The 15,968-nt window shown below is 46.4% G+C and overlaps 1 protein-coding gene across 7 annotated transcripts in view; it reads right to left on the bottom strand.

The window, feature by feature from the left end:
- Positions 1-15,968, bottom strand: part of PTBP1 (polypyrimidine tract binding protein 1) — a 241,450-nt gene that overhangs the window by 176,307 nt on the left and 49,175 nt on the right. For all 7 annotated transcript variants that reach the window (XM_044053767.1, XM_044053769.1, XM_044053772.1 and 4 more), the window contains one exon: positions 12,112-12,245. In XM_044053767.1, coding sequence (XP_043909702.1) covers positions 12,112-12,245 — 134 coding nt within the window. The remainder of the gene's footprint in view (positions 1-12,111; positions 12,246-15,968) is intronic.

Genomic DNA, 15,968 nt, shown 5'->3' with positions numbered 1-15,968 from the left:
TAATGCCCTTAAGCACTGGCTTGCCATGGTGTAAGTAGCAGAAACGAATGCAGTGACCTATCCACTTTGAAATGTCTGCTTTGAGATGGCCTTTCATCCTGCAGATTATACAACTAGTAGTTGCTCTGAAAACTTTGGTTCTGTCCAAGTAGAATCTTAGTTGTCTGTACGTCCAAAGAATGCAGAATTCTTGTTCTGCACATCCAAAGAATGCAGAATTCTCCCCCTTGTTCTGTGGACTTGGATAAAAAGTTGGCAGATGAATAGTTTGGTTAAGAGCCACACTGGACACCTTAGGCATTAATGTTGGGTTTGTCCCCAAAGAAACTGTCTGTATAAAAAAATAAGGTTCCACAGCCATGAGTGCCTGTAGCTCTAGTCTTGCAGAAGTGATTGCTAGGAGCAGAGCTGTTTTCCAAGATAAAAACTTCATATCAGCAGTAGCAGCTGGCTCAAAAAGGAGGCAGGGTGAGTTTCCAAGACATAGTTTGAGGTCCCATGCAGGCACTGGTGATCTCCTTGGAGGCCTTAATTTTTGGCTGAGATACCGTTTTAATAAGGGACGAGAAAAGATTGGTGGCTCTATTGTAATGAGCCGAAATGGCAGAGGCATGAATTTTAAAAAGATAAGCCTTTGTCCAGCATCAGTTGAGTATTCAAAGCACAGAATCTCTTCCATTTTCCAGCATAAGATTTTCTAGTACTAGGCCTTCTGGCCTCCAAAAGGACATCCATCACAGCTTTACTGAGATGCATTTTGTAGGACTACATTATCTGACATGCTGCCAGGTTTTAAAAGTCCTGAGTTGGCTGTGCAGGATCCAATTGTTTTGCTGGGACAGTAGAAAAGGTATTTGAGGTAAGGTCCAAGCTGGGCATTGAGACAAGTTCTTTAGGATTAGAAACCAGTACTGGCGGTGCCAGTCTGGGGGCAATCAGTATCATTTTTGGCTTCTCCTGGCTGACCTTTAGGAGTACCTTTGGGAGAAGAGGCAGTGGGGGGAAAGGCATATATGGAGTTTTTCCAGCTGAAAGATAGGGTGTCAACTTTTCATGCTCGTCTGTGATAGGTGAAGAATCTTTAGTTGGTAGTTGAGGGGAGGCAAACCGATCCATGTCCAGGCATTCCCATTTCCTTGTTATGCTGAAGACTTTGCTCCAGCTGCAACTTGTGGGGGTCCATGAGGTTTCTGCTTAGTCTGCCAGAGTATTTTTTCCTTCCTGGCAGGAATTGTGCTTGCAGATGTACTTTGGCAAGTCAATGCTGTGTCCCACAAAGTCATGGCTAGTCTGCATAGGGGGTAAGAATGTGTGCCCCCGTGTGTTTATATACATGACTGTGGTGTTTTGTCTTTATCAGTAATTGTCCTGGATGAAGTAGGTCCTTGAAGGCTGTTGGGGCATTCTGAACAGCAAGCACCACTTTTTGATTGATATGTAGATGCATTTGGGTTGAGGACCATGTGCCCTGAATACATCTTCCTGCCATGTGGGCCCCCCAGGCATAATCTGCCTGTTAAGCGTCTGCCTGGGTGGGGGTAATGTGAATGGTTGTCCCTTGCCCACCATCGAAACTCCTGTTGTAGGCAGGGAGTGAGAGTAACCATTGTTTCCAGGCTGTGGCAATTGAGTCCAAAACACTTTAGGTACCACTGAAGTTTCCTCATATGGAATTAGTATGATGCAGGATGCCATGAAGCCCAAAGCCTGCAGAATGTCTTGCAGATAGCTGGGCCTTTGTTGCCAACATTTTGAAATAGGTAGTCAGTTGCCTGTCTGGCATGAGAGGAGCCATCTGGGCAGCTGTATTTAAGCTTGCACCCAGGAATATCACTTGAGAAGGTGCTAGTTTTGATTTTTCATTGACTGTGTATCCTAGGCATGTTAGAAGTCTTTTCACAAAACGCCAGATGCTGTAGACAAATGCCCTTGTTCACTGCTTGAATTAGACAGTTGTCCAAGGATACATCTGCATTCCTCTGTCTGCATAATGCAATTACTGGCATCAGGCACTTTGTAAAGACCCTGGGTGCAGCAGATGAGCCCAAGGGCAGTGCAGAGAATTGGTAATGCATACAGCCAGTCTTGAATCAGAGGTATCTTCTGCATAATTTGGGACATGCAGGTATGCCTCTTAGGTCTAGTCACCAGCCAAGCATTCTTGCCCGGCATGGGCAAAAGCTGCTAAAAAATTTTTGGTATATCTAGGTAGGTCTTCAGAATAGATAGGTCCAGTATTTGTCTCCAGGCCTCGTCCTGGGTAACAAATCCTTGGCCCTGCTCTTGCTCTGGTACTTGAATGGCCACCCCATGTCCATGAGGGATAAGACTTGTTTTTGTGCCTCTGCCCATTGATATTTTAGCAGATCTGGCCAGCTGTTTGCCTTTGGCGGGGTAAGGAAATTGAACTTTTACCCTTGTGACAATATTTAGAACCCACTTGTCCTGGGTTATAATGTGCCAATTGAGAAAAAAGAGCTAATTTCCCCCCAAGGGTGCTGCCAAGTGCTTTGGTGTGGAAGGGGGGGGTTCATTTGGACTGTTTCATGTATGGTTGCGATTGGTCTACCTCCAAAGAAGCACCCCCCCATTGCTTTGACCTATAGGAACCTTGCAGCTGGGATCTGCCTCTAGGGCGTCTGGATTTGCCCCTTTGAGGTCAGTCTGACAGCAAAGGACCAATTCTTTGTAGGCCAGTGTACTAAACCTAGGTGGCTGTACTTTAAATTTAGCTTTGTCCTCCATTTTCTTGGACACCTCCTCTGCTCTGCCTCAACACCAAAGTATCATGCTGTAAAGGTGCATCTAATAATTTAACTTTGACATGATCAGGCAGACTGTTCCAAGCATGCCTAATTACAGAGGCCGTAACTGCAGCCCTGCAGGAGGCCTCCAAAGAATCAAAACCACATTGCAAGTATGCTTTCCAACTTGTTCAGCGGCATGCAATAAATCCTGCATTTCCTTGCTTTCTGCAATAAATCCTGCATTTCCTGCATTTCCTTGCCTTCTGCACATTGAGTTAAGCAACTAAGAAGTTATGTACCTACCATAACGTTCCATGTTAGTTGTCTTCTCTCGCCTTCTTTCTTGCTTGATGGGTTCGGAGCCGATCCCTCGGCTCCGACTCGGCACTTGCTAAGCTCGAGAGTCACTTTTACCAGCTGGAGGCAGCCCCATATCCCATGATGCAAGGCGGTAAGTACCCAGATCTCGTTTGTTGACAAAGGGCAATAACACCAAGCATAAAATACTTCCCAAAGGAAGAAGAAACTTATAGATGGAAAAAGGACCAGGTCTGAATGGTCTTTAGCATAATAGTTTCTTATACAAGGTCTGTCCAGGCCAGGGGGAAGGAGGGAGGGTCGCAAGAAAGGCGGCGAGAGAAGACAACTAACATGGAACGTTATGGTAGGTACATAACTTCTTAATGTTAAGTTGTCAATCTCGCCTTCATTCTTGCTTGATGGGACCGCGTCCCTAGCACCTCTATCCTGGGTGGCTCAATGGAACAAACTCTTGGACTGTAGAGCCAAAACTGGCTCTGTCCCTGGAGGCCAAGTCCAATTTGTAATGGGAAACAAAAGTGTGAGGAGTAGCCCAAGTGGCCGCTGCACAAATAGTGTCCAAAGGAAGTCTAGTAGCTAAACTCCTAGTTGAACGTGCTTTAGGTTTTGAGCACAGCTGTTTTCCCCTGAGCGTATAAATTTCAGTGATGACCGAAGAAAGCCATCTGGACAAAGTCACTTTAGAAACAGGAAGGCCTTTTTTATTATCCGCATAGGAAACAAAAAGTTGATCAGATTTTCTAAATTTTTTTGTTCTGTCCAAATAATATCTAAGTTGACGGTGGACATCAAGATAATGTAGCTTTTGTTCAGCTCTATCTGAATAGTTAGGAAAAAATACAGGGAGATCAATGGATTGATTCAGATTGTTCTTTGAAGCGACCTTAGGTAAAAAGGATGGATTAGTTCTCAAAGATACTCTGTCTTTGTGAAAAACCAAATAGGGGGGTCGAACCGAAAGAGCATGAAGTTCAGACACCCTCCTGGCAGATGTAATAGCCACTAGGAATAAAGTTTTCCAAGAAAGATATTTCAGGGAACAAGAAACAGCTGGCTCGAAGGGGGGAAGAATCAAGGATGTCAGCACTAAATTTAGATCCCACTGAGAAGGATTCCTGATTGGAGGCTTTAGTAGGAAAATTCCTTTCAAGAAGGCCCTGCAGAGCCTATGGGACATAATATTATGATCTGCTATCCCGACATGAAAATTAGAAATAGCAGCCAATTGAATGACTGTGGAAGAAGAGGAGCCTGCATGAAAAATCTCTGCTAAGAAGTCCAGAACTGCCTGAACAGGGGCAGTAAAAGGATCAATATTTTGGGCCTTAGCCCAATAAGAGAAACGTTTCCATTTGCTTGTGTAAATCCTCCTGGTAGAGGATTTTAGTGAAGCTACTATGATGTCTCTAACTGGGTTAGAGATCAAAGGAAGCCTGGCTAAGGAAGGAAGTGGAGCAACCATGCTGTGAGGTTGAGAGAAGGGATTGACCGGTGCAGCTGACCGGATTGGTGAATCAGTAGATCTGGCACTGGGTCCAGATGCCACGGCTGCACCAAAAGGTGATGGAGGAACGGGAACCAACTTGTCGAGGCCAGTAAGGGGCAATGAGAATCAATTTGGCTCTCAAAACGGTAGCTTTCTGGATCACCTGCGGGATCAGAGGAAATGGAGGGAAGGCATAAAGAAGTCCCTGGGGCCAATCCTGGGTCAGAGTGTCTCTGGGGGGATGGCCTGATAGAGGGAAGAGGCTGAAGTCTGGACATTTGCTGTTTTGGGGAGTAGCAAAAAGATCGCAACATGGACGACCCCATTCCAGAAAAATCTCTTCCGCTATAGATTGCTTGAGAGACCACTCGTGAGGCATGAGGATAGCTCTGCTCAATCTGTCCGCTATAATGTTGGTTTTCCCAGGGATATGCGCTGCTACCAGAAACCGATGAGAGGAGATCGCCCATTGCCAAAGTCTGAGCGCTTCTCGACTCAAGGGGTAGGACTTGGTTCCGCCCTGTTTGTTGATATACCAAACTACAGACATGTTGTCTGTGTGGACTGCAATTGTCCCTACAGGAAGAAAGTCGTTGAGGGCTTGCAACGTTAAAAGCACTGCTCTCATCTCCAGGACATTTATGTGCAGATGGTACTCGAACGGTTGCCACGTCCCATGAACCATCCTGCCCTGATAATGACCCCCCCCACCCGATCAGGGAGGCATCCGTGGTGACAGTGGCTATCGGGGACGGAGGTACAAAGCACCTGCCTTGGTGAACCTGAGACGATGTGATCCACCAAGCAAGATGTTCTTTGCATGTTTGTCACCAGAATCTGGTGACGCATTGGAAGTTGCTGGTATGACCACTGTGTGAACAGCATCCACTGAAGAAGGCGCATGTAGAATCGAGCCAGGGGAAGAAGTGTAATGGCCGCAGCCATGAGACCTAATACCTTCAGAACCATTCTGGCCTGTATTTTCTTGCTGGCCAGAATGATCCTGACATGAGTCTGAATGTCTGAAACTCTTTGTTCTGTAAGGGTAGCTGACATCCGAACAGTGTTTAAGTTTGCGCCTATGAAGGTAATAGATTGGCAGGGCGATAAGGATGACTTTTCGAAGTTGATTGAGATGCCCAAATGAGAACAAAGGTCTATTGTGTAATCCCTGGCTTGTATAAGCTGATGCCTGGTGGTGGCTGACAGGAGCCAGTCGTCGAGATACGGAAACACCTGGAATCCTTGATGTCTCAGGTGAGCCGTGACCACTGCCATGCATTTGGTGAACACTCTGGGGGCTGTAGTGAGACCAAAGGGCAGGGCTCTGAACTGGAAATGACTGGACCCCAGCCGAAAGCGGAGAAATCTCCTGGAGCGTCTGTGAATTTTGATGTGATAGTACGCATCCTGAAGATCTATTGAGCACATCCAGTTGTCCTTCTGTAAGAAGGGCAGAATTGACTGAAGAGTGACCATTCGGAATCTTCTCTTCTTGACAGACTTGAGTCTGCTGAGATCCAATATTGGTCTCCAGTCTCCGTCTTTTGGGGACCAAAAAGAACCTTGAGTAGATTCCGGGCTCTGAATGGTCTATTGTAACTGGCTGAATGGCTCTTTTTTGCAGTAGTTTTGAGATTTCTAACTCTGCAATGTCCCTTAGACCGGGTGGTACATCTGGAAGGGAATTTGAGGGGAAAGGACTTTCCTCGAAAGGAATTATGTAACCCTTGGATATGATCGACTGTACCCATCTGTCTTGAGTGAGGGAATGCCAGGCTTCTGGGTACAGTGATAATCTTCCCCCGACTGCCTCCAAGGAGGGACAGCCGGGCAACACCTCAGGGATGCTGAAAGGGCTTGTCAGAGAGAGGCTCCCTGTTTCCCTGGTTCTTCGGACCCCCTCTGCCTCTAGAGCGGCGTCTGTTATTGTTACCCCCTCTGCCTCTAGGGGTAAACTGACCACGTGAATCCGGCGTGACTCCTTGGGATTTACGGAACCAATCTTCCCACCCTTCTGTCCTTTGGGATAAGGCCTAGAAGGGGTGGGGTGGAAAAACGGACTCCAACAGCAGAAAGAGTCTTGCCGTCCTGCTCGCACCTGGTCAAGGTTTCCTTCACCTGAGGGCCAAACAAAGCTGACCCATCAAAGGGAGAATTTGTGAAGGACGCCTTAAAGGGATCTGCAAAATCACATAGCCGCATCCAGGCTTGGCGTCTAAGAGCCACACCTGTGCCTGCGGCTCTACTCGCTCCATCCGCAGCATAAGATTAGCCGCATGGAGGAGTTTGCAATGGAATTGAGGGTTCCTAGCTGGGAAGCAATTTTTTCTTGAGCCCCTGCAGCTGTAGGATCCTGAACTACTTCTCCCAGCTCCTTCAGGATATCCCTTTGGAGTCTGGTGAAGTGACATAGGTAATTCAGCGAACGCATAGCAAAGGTCGCTGAGGAAAACATCCGCTTACCGTACCTATCCATGGTCCTAGAGTCCTTAGGAGGATGGACGGGCACGGAAGGATCTGCAAGTTCCTTTTTGGTGGCCGCAGCCACCACCATGGCATCAGCGGGGACACCCTTAGTAAGGAATTGTTTGTCGCTCAGGGCAGTGATAAATTTTGAAGGCCTCCTAGGGACTGGCTCTACAGAGTCAGGAGCTGCCCACGCCTTTCGTGCAATCACCTGCATAAGGGGGTCGAAAGGCGGAGATACCCAGGAGGTGGAGGGCCGAGATCCAAACGCCTCTAGGTATACTGACTCATCCTCAGAGGGATTGTTGGTGGGCCAGTTTCCCCTCTGTTTCAGCAGTTCTAGGATGTCTGAGAAGGAGACATCCTCAGAGGGGGATCTAGGGGATCCCTCTGACTCAAAGTCAGTATCCGAAGTGACAGACTCGGGGGAGTCTACATGCTTCCTCTTACAAGTCCTCTTCCTAGGAGGATCTCCCGAAACATCAGGAGAATCCTCGGAAGAGGGGGAAATTCCCAATGGGGAAACCTGAGGCGGAGGATCTCTGGGTCCTGTAGCAAGAGAAGTGGCAGAGATGTCAACAGGTACTATAGAGGGAGGAGCTACGGGAACAGACTGCTGACTGATACCAGTGGCCAGTACACTTCATCACCTCGAATGCTCCCCTCCCAGGCAGGTCCGAGAGAACCCGCTCCGAAGAGCTAGGAACTCCAGGGACCACCGAAAGGGAAGTCTCAGAGGCAGATGTCGGAGCAGAGCTCACCAAGGCCGAGGCTCCAAGGGGAAGAGTGGGTTCGGACAAGGGTCCGATGCCACTCACCCCCTCGGAGGAGACCATGGAAGCCCGACCACCGAATCCCTCTAAGGAAGGTCTCGAAGAGGAGATAAGAGTAGAGGCTGAAGGAACAGAAGGGGGTATCCGTCTTCCAGCCGTAGCAGTAACCATTCCCGAAGACTCCAACTCCAAGCTCTGGGGTAGAGTTGAAGGAGGAATGTAACGGGGTGTGGACAGACAGTCGTCTGTTGAGACGGACTGTGTAACATTTGGGCCAGTACCTGTGACTTGAGTAATCTACTGACCATTCTCTCTAGGTCATGATCTGACAACCTGGGTGACCTTGAAGATCGGCTCCGATCCGATAGAAGAGGTGAAGCCAGAGCCGAAAGTATCGGCTCCAAGGAAGGAGACCTCGACCTCTTCCTGGAATGAGCCATCGGAGCCGATACCATAGATCCTGTCGGAGCAGACCTCTCGGAGCCGACAGGAAGCCTCGATGTATCGGCTCCAGCTGGAGCCGATATAGCCACCAAAGTAATGGTGTCGGAGCCGATCGGAGCAGACACCGATGCCTGTGCCACATGGGTGGCAGAGCCGATCGGAGCAGACATCGAAGTGACCAATACAGATTCGGCACAGATAGCCATCGGTGCCGAAGGCTTTGTCAAGCTAGAATCGGCTCCAGCCGGAGCCGATCTCGACTCAGTACGAGTCGGAGCCGAGGCCGCAGGCTTAGATACAGAAGCCTGGGCCTTGGAAGGTTTTACTGATTTTGATGGAGCCAACTTAGCCGAAGAGCCCTCCGGCTTAAGAAGGCCCCTAAGAATCAGTTTATTTCGTCTCTCCTGCAGGACTCTCTGGCTGAAGGAGTGACAAATAGCACAGGAGTCCTGCAGGTGAAGAGGGCCCAGACAATACAGGCAAGAAGTGTGACCGTCTGTCAGAGACATCTTCTGACAGCACGAGTCACACTTCTTAAAACCCGAGGCCCTCTCCTTTGACATGGTGCCGAAAAAACACACACACACAAGTCAAAATTAAGTTAAATAAAATACCAAAAGGTATTCTATAAACCAACACACACACCCTAACAGGGGGGGGGGTGGGATAGGGAAAAGATTGACTAACAAAAAATTAAAGGAGACAGGGAATTTGTCAGAAAAGGTACAATTAAACTAAAAAACTATCAATAAAAGGTTTGACTAAAAAGGGGCTTAAATATCACAAAAGTGAACTTACCAGGAGCTGGTAAAAAGACCTCCTAAGCGAAGCGGCAAACGAGATCTGGGTACTTACCACCTTGCATCATGGGATATGGGGCTGCCTCGAGCTGGTAAAACTGACTCTCGAGCTTAGCAAGTGCCGAGTCGGAGCCGAGGGATCGGCTCCGAACCCATCAAGCAAGAATGAAGGCGAGATTGACAACTTAACATATTTCCCATTTAAGCAATGCCATGACATGTTGCCGATATTTGAGCTTATGAAACTGACAGTTAAAGGCCCTTATAGCCAAAGTAGCAGATTTTCTTGCAGCAGCACCAGGAGGGGTGCCTTCATTGTGGTTAGCAGGGCCCTCCATGAAAAGATAGCTGAACTCAAAGATGTTGGAAAGCAGAGTTTCCAAAGAGGACAAGAATAGTTAGTTTTTTCCAAGCAAAAATCTTAGCCAAAAATAGTGAAGAATTCTCAACTCGTGGAAAGTGGCAAATTGACTAGATGTATTAACTTCCACAGGACAAAATGTCCATCCTCCAGGCCTTGACTGTTCTATTCCAGGAAATCTTGTTGGTTCTGGTTGGAACAAGAGATCAGGCATACTCCCCATGTGTGAAATATCTACAGAGATACTTCTGAGGGTCTTCTTGGATATGCTGGGTCTTCTTGGATATGCCAAGAATGTAAACTGCCGGTAGGGACACGAGTCCCTCTACAGCCATGTACCTTGCCTTCAAGTTAAGGCACGGACAGTATAGAAAGTCCCATGGGGAACCAGTGCCCCCACAGAGCTGTCCTTTGAGCTACCAGTATATAGCTGAACATTTTGGAAAGTAAACTACACTTTACCCTATTTTAGATTAATAACCCACTTTCATCATATTCAGAAATAGGATTTCTTGCTACCGCAACTTCACGGATGAAGACTGTGATTCTGGGTTGAGACCTCTATGGAGAAAGGTACAGTCACTGGGATTCTGTGTCCACAACCCTTCCCAGCCAGCCTGTTTAAGATAAGCTTGCTACACATTGGGTCTTTGTTTCTACTCTGGGAGTTAGAAAGGCAAAACATCTTAGGGTAGTTTCTAATAACTAGGCTGCAGCACTGAGACAAGTCTCACTCTTCACCTACTCCTCCAGACACCTGAATGGGCTTATAGCAATCTTTGTCCAAGAGGCATCAATATCTACTTGTCAGGGTATACACGACTTCTGATGCTTCTAAAGCATTAGAGCTTAATTTAGTGCTTGGCAACTTGGAACTGGTGTTGCAGAAATTCAGCAACATTTCAGAGCCTTGTTCAGCCCTCTAGCTAGTTTCATTGGCTAGAGGACAGTTTGCTGAAAATCAAATTAGGAATTACTTCGATTTTTCTTCAAGGAAAAAAGGTGGGCTGATAGCAGGTTTCCTTGAGGCAAAACAGCACACCAGTTTTAAGGTTCAACACACAAGGCAGCCAAGTATAAACCTATCTTGCCCAACTTAGAGGGTCCTGCCATTCATTTGAAAGGGATTCCACATGGAGTCCTTGGCTGTCTAGAAGAGACCACCTCAGGATTTCAAGATTTATACAGGAATCTGTGGGATTCCAGCTCTCTACAGAACCAGTAGTTCCTGCAGTCTTTACTACAGGACCCCTGATCCCAAGAATATGCCTTGATCACATCCACTACAGAGAAATTGTGTGTGTATGGGCAGGCCAAAGACTAGAACCACCCTCAACTTCGACTGACACAGGCTTCGAACTTGCAGACTATCCAATGGAGGGCTTGGTTGAGGACACACAAGAACAGTTTGCATACAATCCTAAGGAAAGTTGGTCAACAGCAGGTCTTCACTGTAATGATACACAAATGTTCCACTTCTAGGAGTTTAAAAGTGACATGCTTCCTCAGTATCATGAGGAGCATCAGCTACCAGTGTCCTTACTGTGGGAGTCATATGGCAGTGGAGAGACTTCACTTCAAATCAGTGGGAATTCACAATAAACACCTTGAGAAAGGGCTGCAGCCAGCAGGTTAAAAATGCAACTGGAAAAAACACTGAGCCAACTTAGTCCAGAGAGTGGGCAAAGGTAACCCACTAGAAGGCAGCTTTTTGGGATGAATGCCCCAGTATACCACAACCAAAAGTCTTGGCAGTCTTTATGCAGTATGGCTGTCAAGAAGACACTTTCTGGGGAACTGCTGTACACAGCACTCACTACCCAGATTCACTTTAAGCAGTACAATAAAAAGTTCTCTGTACAATGCACAGGAGGTGTAGACCATCACTGGACAAACCACTCAATGGGAAAACACGGGGACTAAAATGCAACACTGCAAGAACTGTGAGCCAGACTAGGGATATTAGATTGCAAGAAGGGTGCTGCCAGGCCAGATTCAGAATTAAGCCAGTGGCAGAAATCCCCACTACCATGATTAAGTGAACGAAAAGGCATTATGACTAGTGGGGAGTCAAATCTCAAAAAGGATACAAGGGAAAATCCTACCACCTATATAAACGACTAGTCATTGCTGCAGTAGTTGAGACAGATATGCTTAAATACATTAAATTTTGAACTTAATTTATAGTCTTACTACACTATGCTTTTGGTAGGCCACATTAAATAGCTCAAGATAAGCATGTTAAACGTGGTCCTTCAGAGCCCATCTTGTTTCTTTGCTTATCCACAACACTGAAACCTGTATGACAAGTTTTGTACATCAAGAATGCTAGCTGGTACAATTACAGTAAAGCACATTCCTTAACCGAACCAATCAGCAATTAAAGGATGCCACCCCCCCCCTACAAAAACATTCAGCATTGAGCTTTTCGTGGGGAAAGCCAAACAAGTTTTACAACTGCTTAAACAAAAGCACCCCCCTTCCAACGTGCGAGGACCAGCTTAGACATCCACTGTCCGACTTACCACTGCTACAACAAAAAGCCACCAAGACAAATTATGTAGCCAAGCATTGTAATAAATACAAGGGTTAAATATTCATGCAACAAAATTCTATTAACATAGCTTGCCAGTCTGGTAAACAGTAAATGCTCAGCTCATGTCAACTCGGATGATTTTGAAACTACAGCTGCATAAAAGGGCTCACTAACCTCTGGATGCAGATTGCTGACTAGTAAAACACAGTTTCCTGCACCAAAACCGGGTAAGCTCATCCTTCCAGCAGCTGCTGCAGCTGGAAAAGCAATATGACCAAGGGGACCAGGAACTCCTTGGACAGACAAACCTAAAAAGCAAAATATATCAGTTAGTAGACATCCAATACAGAAAATGACAGCATTGTTAAATGCAACCACCATTCTAAATGCACCACTGATTCATATTAGATCAGTGCTCATCCAACTAAAGTACATGTTCACATTCTGTGCGCACAAATCTCTGGAAACCTTGCCACTTTACAAACTTGCATTTTCACACAGGTTTTAATTATGCAAAATGGTGCCTACTCTTAAGCAAACAATCATTCCTCAGTCCTCCCTACTAAACCTTCAAGTGAGCAAGCAAAAAATGCAGTAGTCATGAGACAGTGGACTGTGTCAAGGGCTGAAACATTTTCCAAAAGTATTACAGACCACCTAAGGCATGCGCATCTGTTCATTACTGTGAGAATAAGTGGACAATCACTTTTGTGGCTAAAGAAAACATGTGCCTTATACCATAAACCTGACTGAAGCCAGGCACGTAGATGTGAAAACTTCTGGAAATCTGGAAGGAGACTTCTCTACCACATTCTAAGTGCACTACAACAGTGACCACTATCAGCTGTCAATTCTTCCCATGAGGACAATTCCCCCTTCTGACGACAAAAATAACCAGAACAGTCTCTGGAAACAATTTTACAAGTTCCAAAGAAGCCATAAATAGCAATGCAGAGTTACCATGCAGCTTTACTCATTACCACCGAAGAGCACAGCTAAGTTCATAGGCATTTACTGAGGGAGTGTGTATATTCTATTTTGAACAAGCAGAATGTCAACTAAAAATAGACATGTCGAAGCTGCAAGTCATTGCCAGATAGATTTCTTTAAGGGGAAAAACAGGCCACCCACACATCACAAATCTAAGTGGGGGGCTTTGCCCCACACCTCCCACAACTAAATATACCATCTCCTGAGACTGCACTACAGTTGGGGAAGAGGGCAGACTTAAGCCAGATATTTTACCCCCTTTGAAAGAAACCAATGGCTTGGTCATTCACTGAAATGCAACTATGACATGTTGATTAAAAGGGTAGTTGAAATTCTGCTTGTTCAAAGGTAGCGCCTATAGAAGGCTAGCCAAAGAGACACCCTGGCATTCACCACCCAAGAAATTTTCCTGTGCCTCTGTTGAGCAGAGCTACAGAGGTGATCCCTGGGGCAAATTTCTGATTTTCATCGGATATGAGAAGTCTCTGGGACAGGGATCTACCCCTGCAGCATATTCTACTGTGGTGACAAGGTTTAGGTCCCTACAGTGTGTAGCTCGGAGGAACTGTGATTCTTTAAGTGGAGCATGTCAGACCGCTCTGGGTAGACATAGCTTTGTATGTTCGAGATGCCTCAGTAGGCGATATGCAGCGGAGTAAAGCTGGAGTTTAAGACAGTCTAGTCTGCATACGGTCTCAGAAGCCAGTAATTGAAATTTTGTAGATCTCAAAATTTTGTAGATCTCAACATAGTTTGGGAGTTTTGAATACGGCTCCTAGCTTGCAGTCCTCTGCAAACCTCGTTAGCCTGTACTTCACAAAAGTAGATACCAAACAGGGGGACCCAGGATGGAACTCCACTGGTCTGGATACTGTTCTTTGCTTTAGAGTGTGCCTTTTTTACTTGTGCAGCCGTGAATACAGGAACTTTCATTCTTCCAGGACAGAGATGGGCCCTTTAGGGGGTGAGAAGTTAGCAGTGAACTTGCCAGAATTTTGGCAGTATCAGTTGGTTCTGTATATTTAGTGCCATTATGCTGTAACTCAATAGCAGATCAGAGTTGCCAATGAGATCGACAGCTACAGAATGCTTTGTGGTTTGGCATCACTGGCGATTGTTTTTGTAACTAGCTTTGGAGAATGTAGTCTTGGCATCAGTGACGACTGTAAGAAGCTGAGATCCCTCTTAATTCTCCAAAGCTAGTTACGGAAACAGGGGGTTCCTCCAATCATGGGATTTTACTTTTGCAGTTTCCTCTGCTGTAGAGATGGCAGGGAACCAGACTGGTTTCCTTTTGGAGGCTAGCACGATCCATGAAATTGTGTAAGTGCTTATAAAGTGCATTTGCATAGGATTCAGTGGTCGTACCTATTGTCCGTCTGCATGGGTGTTGTGAAGTTTGCCACTTGTCTTAAGCGTGAAATTTATGGTGGATTCCTTAATGGGGGTGGGATGTGGACGCCTAGGCTGATTAGCTTGTGGTTGGATATCCCCAATGAGGATTTGACCTCTGGTGTGGACCACCAGTCCCATGTTGGTAATGACCAGGTCTAGGATATTGCTGCCCCTAGTGGGGTGTGGATAAGTTGATCCAAGGCATTGGAATTTATGAATTTCAGAAAACGTTGAGCAAGAGTTGGTACACAAATTGTTTTCCCAGTTAATGGTGGGGTAGTTGAAATCCCCCATCAGAATGTTGGGTTGTACCCATATATTTTCCAGTGCATCAAGAAATGAGTGGGAATCCTTGGGCATGGTGGGGGAGCTGTAGCAAGTTACCATTTGGGTTGGTCTTGCCTAGAGTTAGTTGCACTTTGATAACTTCTGATGCATTATGCACAGCAACTAGCCTGGAGGTGTGGATATCCTTAATGTATATGGACAGACTCCCGCCTAGTGTGGTATGAATTATAGCCTGGTATAGCAGGGGTGCTCTCTGGAGGCTTGAGCCAGTGCGTCACTGCACAGATGTCAATGTTCTCCATTTTAAGGAATGCCTTGAAGTTTAGACCTCTAGCATTGAGTAGCATTACCCTCAGATTTTGCTTGCCTGTACCTGTTGAGGTAACTTATTTGAACAATGTCTAGAAAAAGCACTATAGGGGTGGCAAGAGCCTTAGCCAGTATGCACAACCCCAAGGGTGACAGGTGCAAGCCATCTCTGGCAAGGCATTGTGGTTTGTCAATCATGTCATTCCAGGTAAACAGATACTGCAGCCCCTTACAAGGACACCAGAAGGTTAGGCAATTGTTGGAAGTCATTTTGTCCTTGTACTGTGCTAATGTTCTGGGTGATGACAGGATGCTACTCTGGGCTAGGGTCATTACCTGGGCTAAAAGAGGAGAGCTGCTCCATGTCTCATGTAGTCCAGGGAGGTACATCTCCAGTCATTCACACCAACATGGGAGGAAAGTCTGTCACAAACATGGACGAGGACATTCATTTGTACTAGATGTGAAGTGACCCGAGTGCATGCGTTGTGTGGTGGATCCTGGCACAAGACAGGCAGCTGACTAACTCTCCTTGTTTAGCCTGGTGAGTGGATCAATGTGCCCGAGTGACTATAGCCACCTATGACCAGTGTTGGAGACATTATGCCCTATGGGCTATGGTTGAGTGGCACACTGAGTTCATGGGCTGTGTCACTGGGGTTGTTTGGGGGTTGCTTGCCGTCATTGGGGTTGTGTTTGGGGGTTGCTTGTGTTTCTGCTTTGGAGGTCTGTTTGAGCAGATTTTGAGAGCCAAATGTGTTATGTAGCTGTGTGCATGTTAATCGGTGGTGTAGGTTTTGAGGGACTTTGATGGGTATGGTGCAAGTTTTTACCTTCTCTTCTGGACTTCAGTCTTGGGTGGAGTTTTGCTTCCAACTGGCTATGCAAGTGCCTCTCACAGGTTATAGTGTTGTGTGGTAGGAGAGGGTTGTCTGTACATGAGGCAATTGCTGCATTGCCCCAAGATGCCCAGATTCAATCAGGTAGACAGGAACACTGGAAGCTGACCCTTAGACATGCCTCGATATCCATCAAGTATAAAAACTTAG

Source organism: Protopterus annectens, chromosome 13.part0, assembly GCF_019279795.1.
Source record: "Protopterus annectens isolate FY-2018-M chromosome 13.part0, PAN1.0, whole genome shotgun sequence".
Classification (NCBI taxonomy): Eukaryota; Metazoa; Chordata; order Ceratodontiformes; family Protopteridae; genus Protopterus; species Protopterus annectens.
This window is presented reverse-complemented; position numbering and strand designations above follow the sequence as displayed.